The sequence below is a fragment of the Quercus lobata genome, chromosome 2 (genome assembly GCF_001633185.2).
Source record: "Quercus lobata isolate SW786 chromosome 2, ValleyOak3.0 Primary Assembly, whole genome shotgun sequence".
In the NCBI taxonomy this organism is placed as follows: domain Eukaryota; kingdom Viridiplantae; phylum Streptophyta; class Magnoliopsida; order Fagales; family Fagaceae; genus Quercus; species Quercus lobata.
In genome coordinates, this window is record NC_044905.1 from 36,382,007 (window position 1) to 36,394,999 (window position 12,993).

General features: G+C 36.0%; 1 protein-coding gene across 1 annotated transcript in view; it reads right to left on the reverse strand.

The window, feature by feature from the left end:
• Positions 1–856: 856 nt before the first annotated feature.
• LOC115975472 (cleavage stimulation factor subunit 77-like) overlaps positions 857–12,993 on the reverse strand; it is a 33,665-nt gene continuing 21,528 nt past the window's right edge. Inside the window, exons 19-23 of the mRNA XM_031096256.1 lie at positions 5,760–5,826; positions 5,563–5,664; positions 3,317–3,472; positions 2,779–3,000; positions 857–1,078 (exon numbers count right to left, since the gene is read on the reverse strand). Coding sequence (XP_030952116.1) covers positions 915–1,078; positions 2,779–3,000; positions 3,317–3,472; positions 5,563–5,664; positions 5,760–5,826 — 711 coding nt within the window. The 3' untranslated portion in view covers positions 857–914. The remainder of the gene's footprint in view (positions 1,079–2,778; positions 3,001–3,316; positions 3,473–5,562; positions 5,665–5,759; positions 5,827–12,993) is intronic.

The window sequence follows — 12,993 nt, forward strand, 5'->3', positions numbered from 1 at the left end:
TCTCCACACGTGAACGCAATGATCTAATGGACTCATTTCAAAAGCAGTTTCCAAGATTACCTGGTAAAACTTCAAATACCATTTCTTGAAAGATTGTTTGAGTCCATATATAGATCTTTTCAACTTGTAGATTTTTTCTTGATGCCCTTCAACTAGGAAACCATCCGGTTGTGACATAACTATATTTCTTCAATTCTATATTGAGGGGTGCAGTGTTTTCCTTCAGTTCCAACTTGTAGATTTTATTCTAACCGAAGTTAACTTTGGTACCGGCAAATATGTATCAACAAAGTTTACACTGGATTGTGGAAATCCAACAAAATTGGAACAATACCAAATTATTGTTACTCAACTTGTTTACAAATAAAATGAAATATTCCAAGTGCATAATTCATGGGGTAAATCCCATCGCCAGTTTAAGTGAGTACATAAACATGACAAATTATAATTGTGCAAAATGTCAAAATTGTTCATAGCATACTACCTTTTTTTTTAAACCTCTAGCACCCAAACTAAAGAAATTGTAAACACACATAACCAAACATACAGAAGAATCCAATCAGTGGGACAAAAAATACACAACAACAACCGTCTCAACTTTCATGCCTGCCTGCTTCTAATAACACTTCAGCTCGCAAAATTATACATAGGAATAACCAGGGCTTGATTGAATAAAGACAAATGTATTTATTTTTTATATTTTACTTTTCTAAATTGAACTTGTGAATAAGATGAGAAATTGGTTTACATGAATGATAGGAAAATAACTCATACATGTGTAAGAAAGCAAAAACAAGTTATTGAATAACTAAAGAATAATTTACATCTAAGATCTAAAAAATAAAAAAATTGGGGGAGAAAATTAATACAAAAAAAATGGGAAAATTTGAAAAAGAAAGAGATGGGAAAACGCTTCAGCCAGTGCTACCAGATAGATCTCCTGAAAGTGCACTTCCATATGAAGCTGATCCTGTCTGTGAAGTGGTCCCTGCTCGAGCTTTCTGGATCTGTCGTATCCTGAAAACATCTCTAGGTAGTGGCTGGCTTTGGACGGTAACAGTTTCATCATCCTCTTGCCCTATCAGTGTTCGCATGGTAGTATTAGTAAAATATTTTGCACAGTTAGGAACTCAAATACATCAGAGAATCATTTTGGTACTATAGCAAGAAGGTCAACCATTAAATTTAATGGAGAAAGGCCTCCAATATGGTTTTTTTTTTTTTTCAACATAGAGAGCATATGATAAGGCACCTAATGTGATAGATTTTGAAAGAGAGAGAAAAAGACTTGGGGGGTGGAATTGTCGAAGCTGTAACTAACATGAATACTTATGGAGTTATCACAATTGTCCATTATCACGTTAGGTTTAGAACAAGGATCAATAGTAAGTTCTTATCTTAAGATAGATTGTAGGATGTATGCTTCTTACAGATGTATGGTGTAAACTGTTAATTGATGAGACTAGAAAGACTAACTCCAAGTTGAAATTCTGAGTGATACTCTAAAATTTGGAGATTTTAGGTTTAAATAGAACTAGAACTGAGTGCATGGAATCGAACTTCAGTAAAAATATTAAAAATAGAAATAAATACAGAGACATTAAAAATTGTGGGTGATGGACGATCATGCAAGTCTGTAACTTTTCAATAAAGAAAGAATAGAAGGAGGTCATGGGTAGATTGAGGTTGTGGCTCATAGATAGATATATAGATATTAAGACAGACAAGTGCATTGAAAGTCTTAAGAAATGAAAATTTTATAAGAGTCTAAAGAACAGCTATGTTCTAAGGTACAAAATTTAGAGTTATTAGAATGTAACATTCATAAAATGGGCATAACTGAAATAAATATAACTCGGAATATTAAGAGAGAGAGAGGAACGTATATTACAGATGAGTGAGAACACCAATGAGTTGATGAGGATTCATAGCAAACCCCGATTTAATTAGGTACAAGGCTGAGTTGATTGAGTCATATATTTAGGAACTCAAGTCAGATGGATAAAATCATGTAGGGGTAAAATGGGCATAATTGAAATAAATATAACTCGGAATATTAAAAGAGAGAGAGAGAGAGGAACGTATATTACAGATGAGTGAGAACACCAATGAGTCGATGAGGATTCATAGCAAACCCCGATTTAATTAGGTACAAGGCTGAGTTGATTGAGTCATATATTTAGGAACTCAAGTCAGATGGATAAAATCACGTAGGGTTGTGCATCAGGGAGGCATAAATCTTTTGAACATGAGTTAAACTACAGCAAACTTGGCCCCAGACTTGGGACCTAATCACAAATAACAAACCAAGGTTCAAACATGGTCCATCCGTGACCTTAGAAATTAAGAATATACTTTTACCTATCCAACAATGACCTTGTCTGCCTCTGGTTAGCATGGGGAAAACAATTTTTTTTTTTAAAGGACCTTGTCTAACCATGTTCAACAGGTAGACTACTACCACAGAAATTTATACACAGGATAAATAGCAAATCAGGTGCCGGTGGCCAAAATTATGCCAAACCATAAATGTGGTATAGCATTAGGCACTGCATCAAAGCATCCTAGTTAAATCGATTCTAACTTGTTGCAAGTCACACTTCTGAATATCTTTGAGTAGTATTTTTTTAAATAAAAAATTATCTAGATTTTGGACTATGAACATACAAGAACTTTTCAGAAGGGGTGTGGCTTAGATGCATGTACAATGATCTTAAATGACTCATATTAGCGTAGAACAGCATGAATATAGTGACAAAGAAGGGAGATTAAACATACTGTCCAGATCTTTCCTTTTCCCGGATTGTCTGTCTCTAGTTGGTTTGAAGGATGAACCACTCAGGATGGGATGGGCCTTGCTTGAACCAGAGACATCACTTAAACTAGGAGCAGGACCTCCTGACAACTGTGCCAGGGAAGCCCCTGATTTTCCAGTATACCCTGCCGGTATATCACTCTGCAAACAAATTGATAATACAATATCCACATCCGGAGCTGGACCTGAAAATTCTCAAAGAAAGTAATTTCATTCAGCAGTAGTGCAAGTGATTAGTGGCCATGAATCGATAATACACCCTCATTAGCATCAATTAAAATTGTGTATATCCAGTATGAAGAACCCTAGTTTTTGCATAAGAAGGATTTTAATTCACTATACAATTAGTATAAATAAAGAGGCAAGGTTGGCGTATAAATGAAGCATAAAAGGACAACAAAGGAAGCTCCTCTATCATAGGACATGATGTTTCACTCTGGTATGAACAATCAAAGCAGTTGTTCTTATTGACAATTCAAAGTTTAATAGTTGAAAAATTACCCTCAACAGCAGGCAAGCTTGCTAAAAATGCTACCAATGCAGGTGGTGTTGCTTTTAGTATTTCATCAAACGCATTTGTTGTTCCACCTCCCACTATTGAAACAATTGGGTTCGATAAGTTGCTAGATGCTGTAGTGCTTGGAAGAATTTCCATCCCTACAGTCAAAAAAGATCAGCCACTAAGTAGTGTATCTATATGATGCAATAAGTATAATATTACACTCTAAAAAACTATGATTGCCATGAAAACAAAATTTTTAATGTTCATGATACTTTCCTTATTAGTGACTACGTGACCAGGTCAATCTCTTTTCCCCTTTCCTTTAGTTTTTAGTTAATAAAAAGAAAAAAGCACAACGATAAGGGGGCTGATGTCTTCAAAGAACACCATGAAATTATCATCCAACCTCTCCAAAGGCTTTCAACAACAAATTTCTGATCAAACGCATGAGTTCCTTTTTCAGTTTCAGCAGTGTCACACCATTTAGATGGCTGTAATGGCAGGCAATCTGTCATATCTTTTTTTTTTTTAAATTGACAGTTACACAAGCACCCATGGGTTTTGATTCTTGAATCCATAAACTCACCCTCCACCCATTCTTATGGGGATGGAAGTGCCATATTTATTCTAGAGATATAAAGATACCAATCAAATTGGAAGAATCGTCACTGATGTCCACATATGTGTGTGTGTGTGTGTGTATTCTGCACTTTTATCCATCCTTCAGCTCCAAGTAAAAAAATAAGCCATTTGGCTTCACTAAGTCGTACAAATTTAAAAGATGTCTACTATTTTATTTACAAAATATATTAGAAGAATTTTGATATACAAGTAAACTCACCAGCATACATGAAAACCAGTAAACCACCATCAACGTTAATGGGGTGAAACCCCATTAGTTTCTTTTTATCATATATAAGCATTATTGAATAAATTAAAGCCACTTAAATATTAATATATTTCTAAATTTTAAATAAAATAATAAGATAAAATAAATCCATTAGAATGTTAGGTAGAAACTCCAAAGTCCAAAAATCGATGTATTTCTACAAGATATCCTAATCAGTTCCATGTTTCATCTATCTCAGGCTATGAAGCAATGAAAACTCAAAACCCCTAGGGTATCAGTGTTTGACACACATCACAAACAGATATGGCCAATATGATGCCTGTTTGATATGTATCCAAAAATAGAGACATAATTTTGGACACACTCAATACATAAGCAGGACATGTCAATGGCTTAAATATATGTAAAAAATCAAAGAATCCAAGTCAAAAGAAGCCCAGCCACCCTTTCTCTCAGTCGCGCTTTCTCATCTCAACCACCAACAAGCATCAATCTACAACAACCACCCCATAAGCACACCCAATTCAAATTGAGCTCAGGATAGAGTTTCCAGATCATTGTTCTAAGTCTGCTACAGACCCTCCCCCCACAAAACAAAACAAAACAAAAAGCAACCATTTGTCTCTTTTTTTTCCATTCAAAAATATTATTTTTTCTTTGCTATCTATTGTTTCTTTTAAATTATTTATTCAATTTTTTTTTTTTTTTTTGAATACTAAGTATTTTTAACATACATACACAGGGAGAGGGGAGAAGGTTTTTTAAGTACTTTTTATGCATGTTATTTATTTTTTTCAAACATAAATTCTTTCTAAAATAACAACAATCAAGCCTTAGCCTCAAATTTTTGGTGCTTTTAAATTACTTATACATGTTTTTTTTTAACATTTTGATGCATTTTATTTATTTTTTTCAAAGATAAACTATTTCTAAAATAACAAGAACAACTAAGCTTTAGTGTTTGTTTGGTTTGCGCGTCCGCGTTTCAGTAGTTTTTTTTTTTTTAAAACCAGCGCCTATCCCATGAACAGTGCAAATAGGCATGTGAACAGTAATTTTAAAAGTGAACAGTAATCAGAAAATGATTTTTTATTATTTTCAGATTTCAATTTTCAACAAAATTAGCGGTATCCAAACACACACTTAGTTCCAAAATTTTGGGGTCAACTATAAACCTTATTTAAAAGTATATACTAATTAATTAATTGGTGTATTCTCCCCATATTGTCTCCTACTCTTTCAAAACTTGCCACATCATCATACCCATAAACTTCTAAATAGAAAATAATAAAATGTAAAATATGTGTGTGTGTGTCTATATATATATATATATATATATAATGTAAAAAATGTGTGTGTGTGTGTGTGTGAGAATCATGAACAAGAATCACATACCAGATTTTTGCCTTGGGTCATAAATCACCATCTTAGAAATATCAGGATAAACAACCTTTGCAGACACATTTGAATTGCTCATCAGGCCCGTAGAAACTTTATCTGCACAAAGGGCAGGGTGGCAAGTAATATCTAAAAGCATAAATAAAACGACTATAGGAATAAATGATAACAGTACATATATACAAAAAGAGTACCTACAGACCCAGGTCCACTAGGTAGAGCTGACTTCTCGATTTTCTTGTTAATATTTTTAGCAAGCCACTGAAATAAGTGAAAATAGTTAGAATCAAGCACAAACATATAAAAACAACAGTTAAAAAAATTATTTGCAGTAACAATAGAGTCTATACAGTTTGAATAAAAATGTGTATCCATTTGTGCCGCAATGATGAATGTATTGCCCCCAAGATAATACATATTATTACGAAAACAAGAATTGCTCCTTTCGACATAAAAGATAACTTATTATTTCTAAAACACAACTGTCAACATAAAATCATCGGATACTCAAGAGACTCTATTTATTTGTAAGCAATGTCTTCAAGTAGTAAAAAGTGACTATATATTTCAGCTCGTAGTCCCTTTCTTATCAGTGTAATCCTAGTACTTAACAGCAAAGTTTTGAATTCCGTTCCGGAGACCGTTTTGGATTGGCCATGGGAACGGAATATTCCGGTATCGGTGTGTGCCGGTGCACCATTCTGGGGTTACACACTAGATGCATATATATTATAATAAATATAAATAATGCTATAAATAAATAAATTATATATAGTGCATTTTTAAAAAGTCCAAATAAAATGTTTCTCCAAAAAAAAAGTCCTAATAAAATGAATCAGATTGGTCATTTTGTAAATAAGCAAGCATCATAAGGCATTTGTACTTTCCAAGAACTTTCCATTTTCCAATTCACCTTTTTCACTCCAACCCACGTGACTCCCTAGTCCCATGGAGACCTACTACAATCACCACGGAGACAAGATTAATAGAAATAACTGTTCTTCTTCTTTTGTGTCTTTTTTTTTTTTCCTAATTAAAAAAGGGAACTTACAGCAGCCCATAGTTACTGTATTCATGAAAGTGACAAGATAACATTAACCATGGTTGAGACTTACGGTTATGACCATGCCATGCCAAGCCAAGTATTGAATGATTGAACTAAGCTTAACAAGACTAATGGGATGTTCAAACTCGGCTTGCAGTTGACTCAAGCTCACCATATATGTTTAAAATATGGCTTGTTAAAACTTCAACCAACTTCAGCTCAGCTTGGCTTGACTTGCTTCACTAATCAACCCAAGCTCAAGCTCATACAAAGCCCAAGCTCAGCCCATAACCAACCAAATTACTCTCCCTGCATACCGACCATACTAATTGTTCCATAACTCATGATAATTCTCCATGTATGAAACGATATATATTGGATTACAAATGCAACTGTGTCTGTGCTTAGTGTCATTTTTTTTTTATAGGCAGTCCAAGCCTAGAAAAAAGAGGATTGAGGTAGATATCAAGAGTAAAATTTACTTATCCAAAAAAAAAAAAAAAAAAAAAAGATAGATATCAAGAGTAAAATTTAATCACTTTATTATAAATAGCCGATTCCAAAATTTTGGGACTAAGACTTGGTTGTTGGGTATATATATTGGATTACAGGTCTCCTTATACCCCAAATTGCAAAATATCAAAATGAATATAGATCAATAATTATTTCATCTATAAAATGTTTAAATTTTAAGTTTTTGTACTTAAAATTATAGACAAAATATGAGTTTATGAATCACAGAGTAAATAACACCCAATTAAAACTAAATTTGTTGTACATGTTAACAACAAAGAGACATGTAATCCAAAGGTAATATTATCAAAATATTAATCAATAAAAAGTTATTTAGTGGTGTAATACTAACAAAGGTTTAGACCAGGTGTAACTGATCCTATTCCTATGTACATATAAAGCCATTCAAGTTGCTCAGACAAGGTTCCAAGAACATAATAAAAACATCCAAAGTCTTACAATTAACGAAGCTTTGCCATTCAAGATCTCAATAATCAAAATAAAACAATTATATTATATTTCAAATAAACAATTATATTATATTTCAAATAAAATTAAAATAAAGAAACAGCCAAGCCAGCTTTGATTTTGAGAGATACGACACTGTGTTGGGCTGACACAAAGTCGTCATTTCCACCGCCATCAATTAGACTAAACCAAATGTACTCACAGACAAGGTCGGCGCTTAGAGTGATGAACTGGAATTTCTAGGCAAAGTAGAGTCTGGTGAAAATCCAGTGGGGTGCTTGGGTGTCAGGCCTTAGTACACTAGTTTTGGAGAAGGCCCTCTTTGAAAGGCCAGTTCGGATTGTTTCAAAGATTTGAATTGTGTGTTGGTGAGTTTTGGACAGTCCAAGGACTATTAGAGAGGCCATCGTTGGAACTACATTAAGTCCAAACACGAAATATGTAAAAGATGTCAATAAGGAAGGGTAAATAAGAACCACAATGTAACAACCCAAGGAAAAACACGTGTGGTCTGCGCTACCCCAAAAGGACTAGTCTAGTCACATTTGAGGCTCCTTATAATTGTTTAAAGCCCAGATCCACCCAGTTATGGGCACGTGGGACTCAAAACACATCCAGACAACACACATTCAATTAATATCCAATCAAAATCTGGGGTGTCACACAATTTGTATGCATAGAAAGCAAATCATGACTAAGGGACTATTCGGATTTCATGTTTTCCATCACCTATCACTCTATTTTCATCACCCATAACTCAAAATTGGTAGGTCCCATGGCAGAAGGGTGTGTTTGGATTTGTTTTCAGTTTTTGTTTCCATCACTCAATTCTCTGATTTTTGAGTAATGAGTTAGCAAAACTGAAAACAACTTTTGGGTGTTTTCAAATTATGGAAACTGAGTTCTGATTGCATTTTTGTAAATAAACACATTTCTGGGACCCACAGTCAGAGAAGTCACGTCCTTACTTTTTTTTTTTTTTTTTTTCCCTCCTCCTTACTTTTTCTCTCCTTTCTTCTTCACAGACTCACTCAACAGCTTTTTTCTTTCTTTTTTTTCTTCTTCCTTCTTTTTCTTTCTTTCTTTCTTCTTCACAGGCTCACTCCAACAGCCATTTTCTTTCTTCTTCTTCATTCTTTTTCTTTCTTTTCTTCTTCATAGAAACACATGGGTAACTTTATCCCAAAAAAAAAAAAAAACATAGGTACCAATTTCTCAAACCCAGAAAATCAAACCCATAAACACATGATACCGATCATACACACTAACTCACAAACACAAACATGTTCATCCACACAATAAATCTAAAAATTTCTTCTCCAAACACAAACAAAACCCAGAAGTAAGAAATGAAAGAGAGGAAAGTTGCGGAGAAGAGGGGTGGAATCGGTCTTGCATGTCTTTGATCTAGCTTCTAAGCACACCGATCTGAGTGATTTCTTCAACTGGGTGTTCTAGTGGGTGGTCTCAGATCAGAGATGGGTTTGGTTTGGTGGTGTTGTTGGGAAACAAAACCCAGATGGAGAGAGACCCAAAGAATGATTGGGGCAACGATTCATCTCATTCTTTCCAACCCTCTCCTTTTTTGGGTTTGTTGATGAAGCTGGAGAATTTGGTTGTCGAGGATGCTAATGAATTTTCTAGGTTTGAGACCAATTTGGGTTTGGTGAGTTTGGGTATTGGGGGTTGAAGGAAAAATAAATAAATAAATAAATAAGAAGTAAAAGCTGCACCAAGTCAATCTGCGGGTCCCACAAAAAGTAAAATTTTTTGAGTTATTAGAAGTTGGAAACAAGTGCCAAACATGCCACCTTAGAAAGTTGGGGTATTTTCAGTAATAAGTGATGAGTTATTGAGTGATGAGTGATGAATAATGATATTTAAATGATGAGTGATGAGTGATCATTTTTTTTTTCATCCAAACAGACCCTAAATATTCAGATATTTTAAAATATTATCTCAGCCAGCTCACATAAAGCTAAGATTTGAATTCCTTATTCTTGAGCCCTATGTTTACTAGTCTTGAGCCAGCTCACATAAAGCTAAGATTTGGATTCCTTATTCTTGAGCCCTATGTTTACTAGTCTAGCATGAATAGAATAATTTTTTAAACTTGGCTCATTTACTAAGTCTTATAATAAGGATCGAGCTTGGCTCATTTTCAAACAAACATAAACAAGCTCTATTTTGAGCCAAGCCGAAACTGTTAAAGAAAAACTCAGTTCATTTACGGAAATGTGGGTGCAAGGTGCCTAGGTGTCACATATGTTAGGCCCAAAAGGGTGAAGTGTGAAATATTTCATCCTTTTCTGCCCAAGAAAACAAGATTTACCAGTATATTGTTAGCTCCACATTGGGTATTTCATTTTCTTTTTCCTGTTCTTCCTTTACATATACACAAGTATCTATTCTCAGGGGACCTCACCCAACAGGCATTACAAATGAAATGTATCAGACACCATGGTTTTCTTTTCTTTTCTTTTTACACTAAAACAAAAACAAAAACAAAAACAAAACAAAAACAAAAAAAAAACCTTGAGCCATTCTACCTTTCCATTCCTTTCCACCCCCTTTACCCTTTGGTCCCCCCCACTTTCTACCCTACCCAACACAACCACCCTTCTTCCCACATCATGACATCTTACCACACAGCCTTTCTACTGGCCTAATCATTTTGGTCAGGCTCTCCAACAACCCCATCCTGCTCCAGTTTCAATACCGCTATCCACAGCTCTCCTTCCTCCACAAAGCAAGCCTCCCCCACAAAATAATCTGATTCAGCTTCCCTCTCCTCCATCCTCTCAACCCAAGCCTAACCCTCAAACGAGGGAGATAGAGAGGAACTCTGTCTTCTTTTGTATTGATTCTAAGGTTTTTTCTTTAGTTTTTGTTGGTGGTAGAATAGATTCCTACACTATTCATGGGGTAAGTACCATGGCTCTATTCAGGTGGGAAGATTGGGTTTCGGATGGATCATTGTTTGTTTAGCAGAATTATCTAGTTGAAATTTTAGCAAACAACATTTTTTCAAAAGAATGCGTGAGAATTCAAAAATCTTGGAGATAACCAGTTAGATTGATTTTGGGTTGGTTTGTTTGTGGAAATCTCTATGAGTATCACAATGGTGCAAGAAGTGGTTGTCTTCAGGTTCTAGAGGAAGTCAAGAATGGTGGTTGGGCTTCACTTGAAGTGAGACTACGCAAGTTTTTTTTGGGGAAAAAAGTTTCTAGGCCAGGGAAAGAGGTGGTGGTGGATTTGAAAAATCCGTTAGCAATCACATGAATTTAGGAATTGATGAGAAAAAGTTCCCTAAAATTGCTGGCCATGTTAATCAGCATGAAGGGTGTGTGGGTTCAATGGCTCGGCTTGGGAGGTTGGTGAAGGCTCGGGCCCCCACGACGCTGACGCAAGGCTGGAGGTAGTGCTTCCAAGCCCCGGCGTCAGTGTGGGACTCACTTCTGAGGCTGATTTTGTTGGTCTATCCGAATCAGGCATCCACAAAGCAGAGAAGCAGCTGGAAGTGTCACCGAGCCCTGGCGTTGATGTGGGTCTGACTTCCAAGGCTGGTCTAAGTGCCATGGTGTCTCCGATGGTGGTTCTGTGATCATTCCATCAAATTGTGGGTCTTCCATTGTCTTTCCCAGTCTTGGAGTTATCTGAAATGCTCCAGCAGCAACAATTTTTGGGTCCAAATCGCTTCTCTCCTCCGTCTGAGTTGAATTTTAACTCAAACAATGCTGCTGTTCCTAAGCAATTTTGGGAAGATCCTTGGTTGACAGATAATGGTGAGGAAACTTGTTCTTTGGATGTTGCACCTTTGGCTTTGTGGGATCCTAATGGAGGTTCAGATTTTGGTACTGAGGTGAGTGTTATTGATGGGTTTTCTTCAGAGGATGAGCTGGAGCCTTCAGAATGGGTGAGAACAATGATCAAAGGTTTTGGTTCATATGTGGGGTTTCCTGTTGCTTGCTGTGAGAATCAGTGCATTGCCTTCTTTCAAAAACTCGAGTGTTTGGGAAAAACAAGCTGCTGCTGTTAGCACACATGGGGTAGGTAATTCAAATAAAAAAGGGTTGCAGGAATTGAGAAATTTGGTTTCCACTATTAATTATGATGGACATTCTGCTAGGAATACTAGAGGTAGTGTGAAATCCTCTGGACTGGGTACAGCTGTTTGTCCCTGACTTTGAAACTTTTGTCATGAAATATGAGGGATTTGAACAACCCTCATAAGAGGGATGTTGAGAGGAATTTACTTAAGGAGTGGAAGTGTGATGCTATTTGTCTTCAAGAAACCAAACTAGACAATACTAGTTCTACCATTGTCAAAAGTCTATGGGGCAGCCCTTATGTAGACTGGATAGTCTTGGATGCCATTCACACGGCTAGGGATGTACTGATGATGTGGGACAAAAGGATTTTTGAGAAAGTTGAATGTGTGGTTGATAGTTTTTCGGTTTCTGTTTTGTTGAAGGGTATGGTAAATGGCTTTGAATGGGTCTGCTCAGGGGTGTATGGACCAAATGATGATAGCCTTAGCGATTCAATGTGGGTGGAGCTTGATAGTATGAGATCATGGTGGACTTTGGCTTGGTGTTTGTTTGGTGATTTTAACATTATCAGGTATCCGGCAGAGAGAGTTGGGTGTACTTCATTCAATCCAGCCATGTTTAAATTCTCAGATTTTATTGAGAAGCATCTTATGGTGGATTTACCTCTGGTGGGAGGTGAGTATACTTGGTTTCGTGATTCTAACAATTCTTCCATGTCCAGAATTGATAGAGTGTTGGTGTTAGTGGGCTGGGAGGAACATTTCTTAGATTTAACCCAAAGGATACTCCCTCGGGTGGTATCAAATCATTGTCCTCTTCTTTTGGAGGCAGGAGGCATGGCGAGGGGGAAAAGTGCCTTTAAATTTGAAAATGTGGCTAAAAGTGGAGGGTTTTGTGGAGAAGGTTCGTCTTTGGTTGAATGGTTATCAATTTATGGGGCCCCCTAGTTATGTCTTAGCCTGTAAGTTGAAGGCTTTGAAAGGGGATTTGAAATATTGGAACAAGCATGTTTTTGAGGATGTCTTTTAGGAAAAAAATGCCTGTTGACTAAGCTTTTAGATCTTGATGTGAAAGAAGGGATGCAGCTTTTGAGCCAGGAGGATAGAGATAGAAGGGTTGTGGTTAAATCTGATATTGATTTTTTGGCTTCTTAGGAAGAGATTTCTTGGGGGCAGAAAACAAAGGCTCCGTTCAATAAAGAAGGGGATAATAATACTTGGTTTTTCCATAGACTTGCTAATTCTTTTTTGATAAGTAGACTTGCTAATTCTCATAGGTGAACTAATCATATTAGGGGTGTGGAGGTAGAGAGCACTCTTTATGAGGATGATGCGAATATCCCGGATTAGG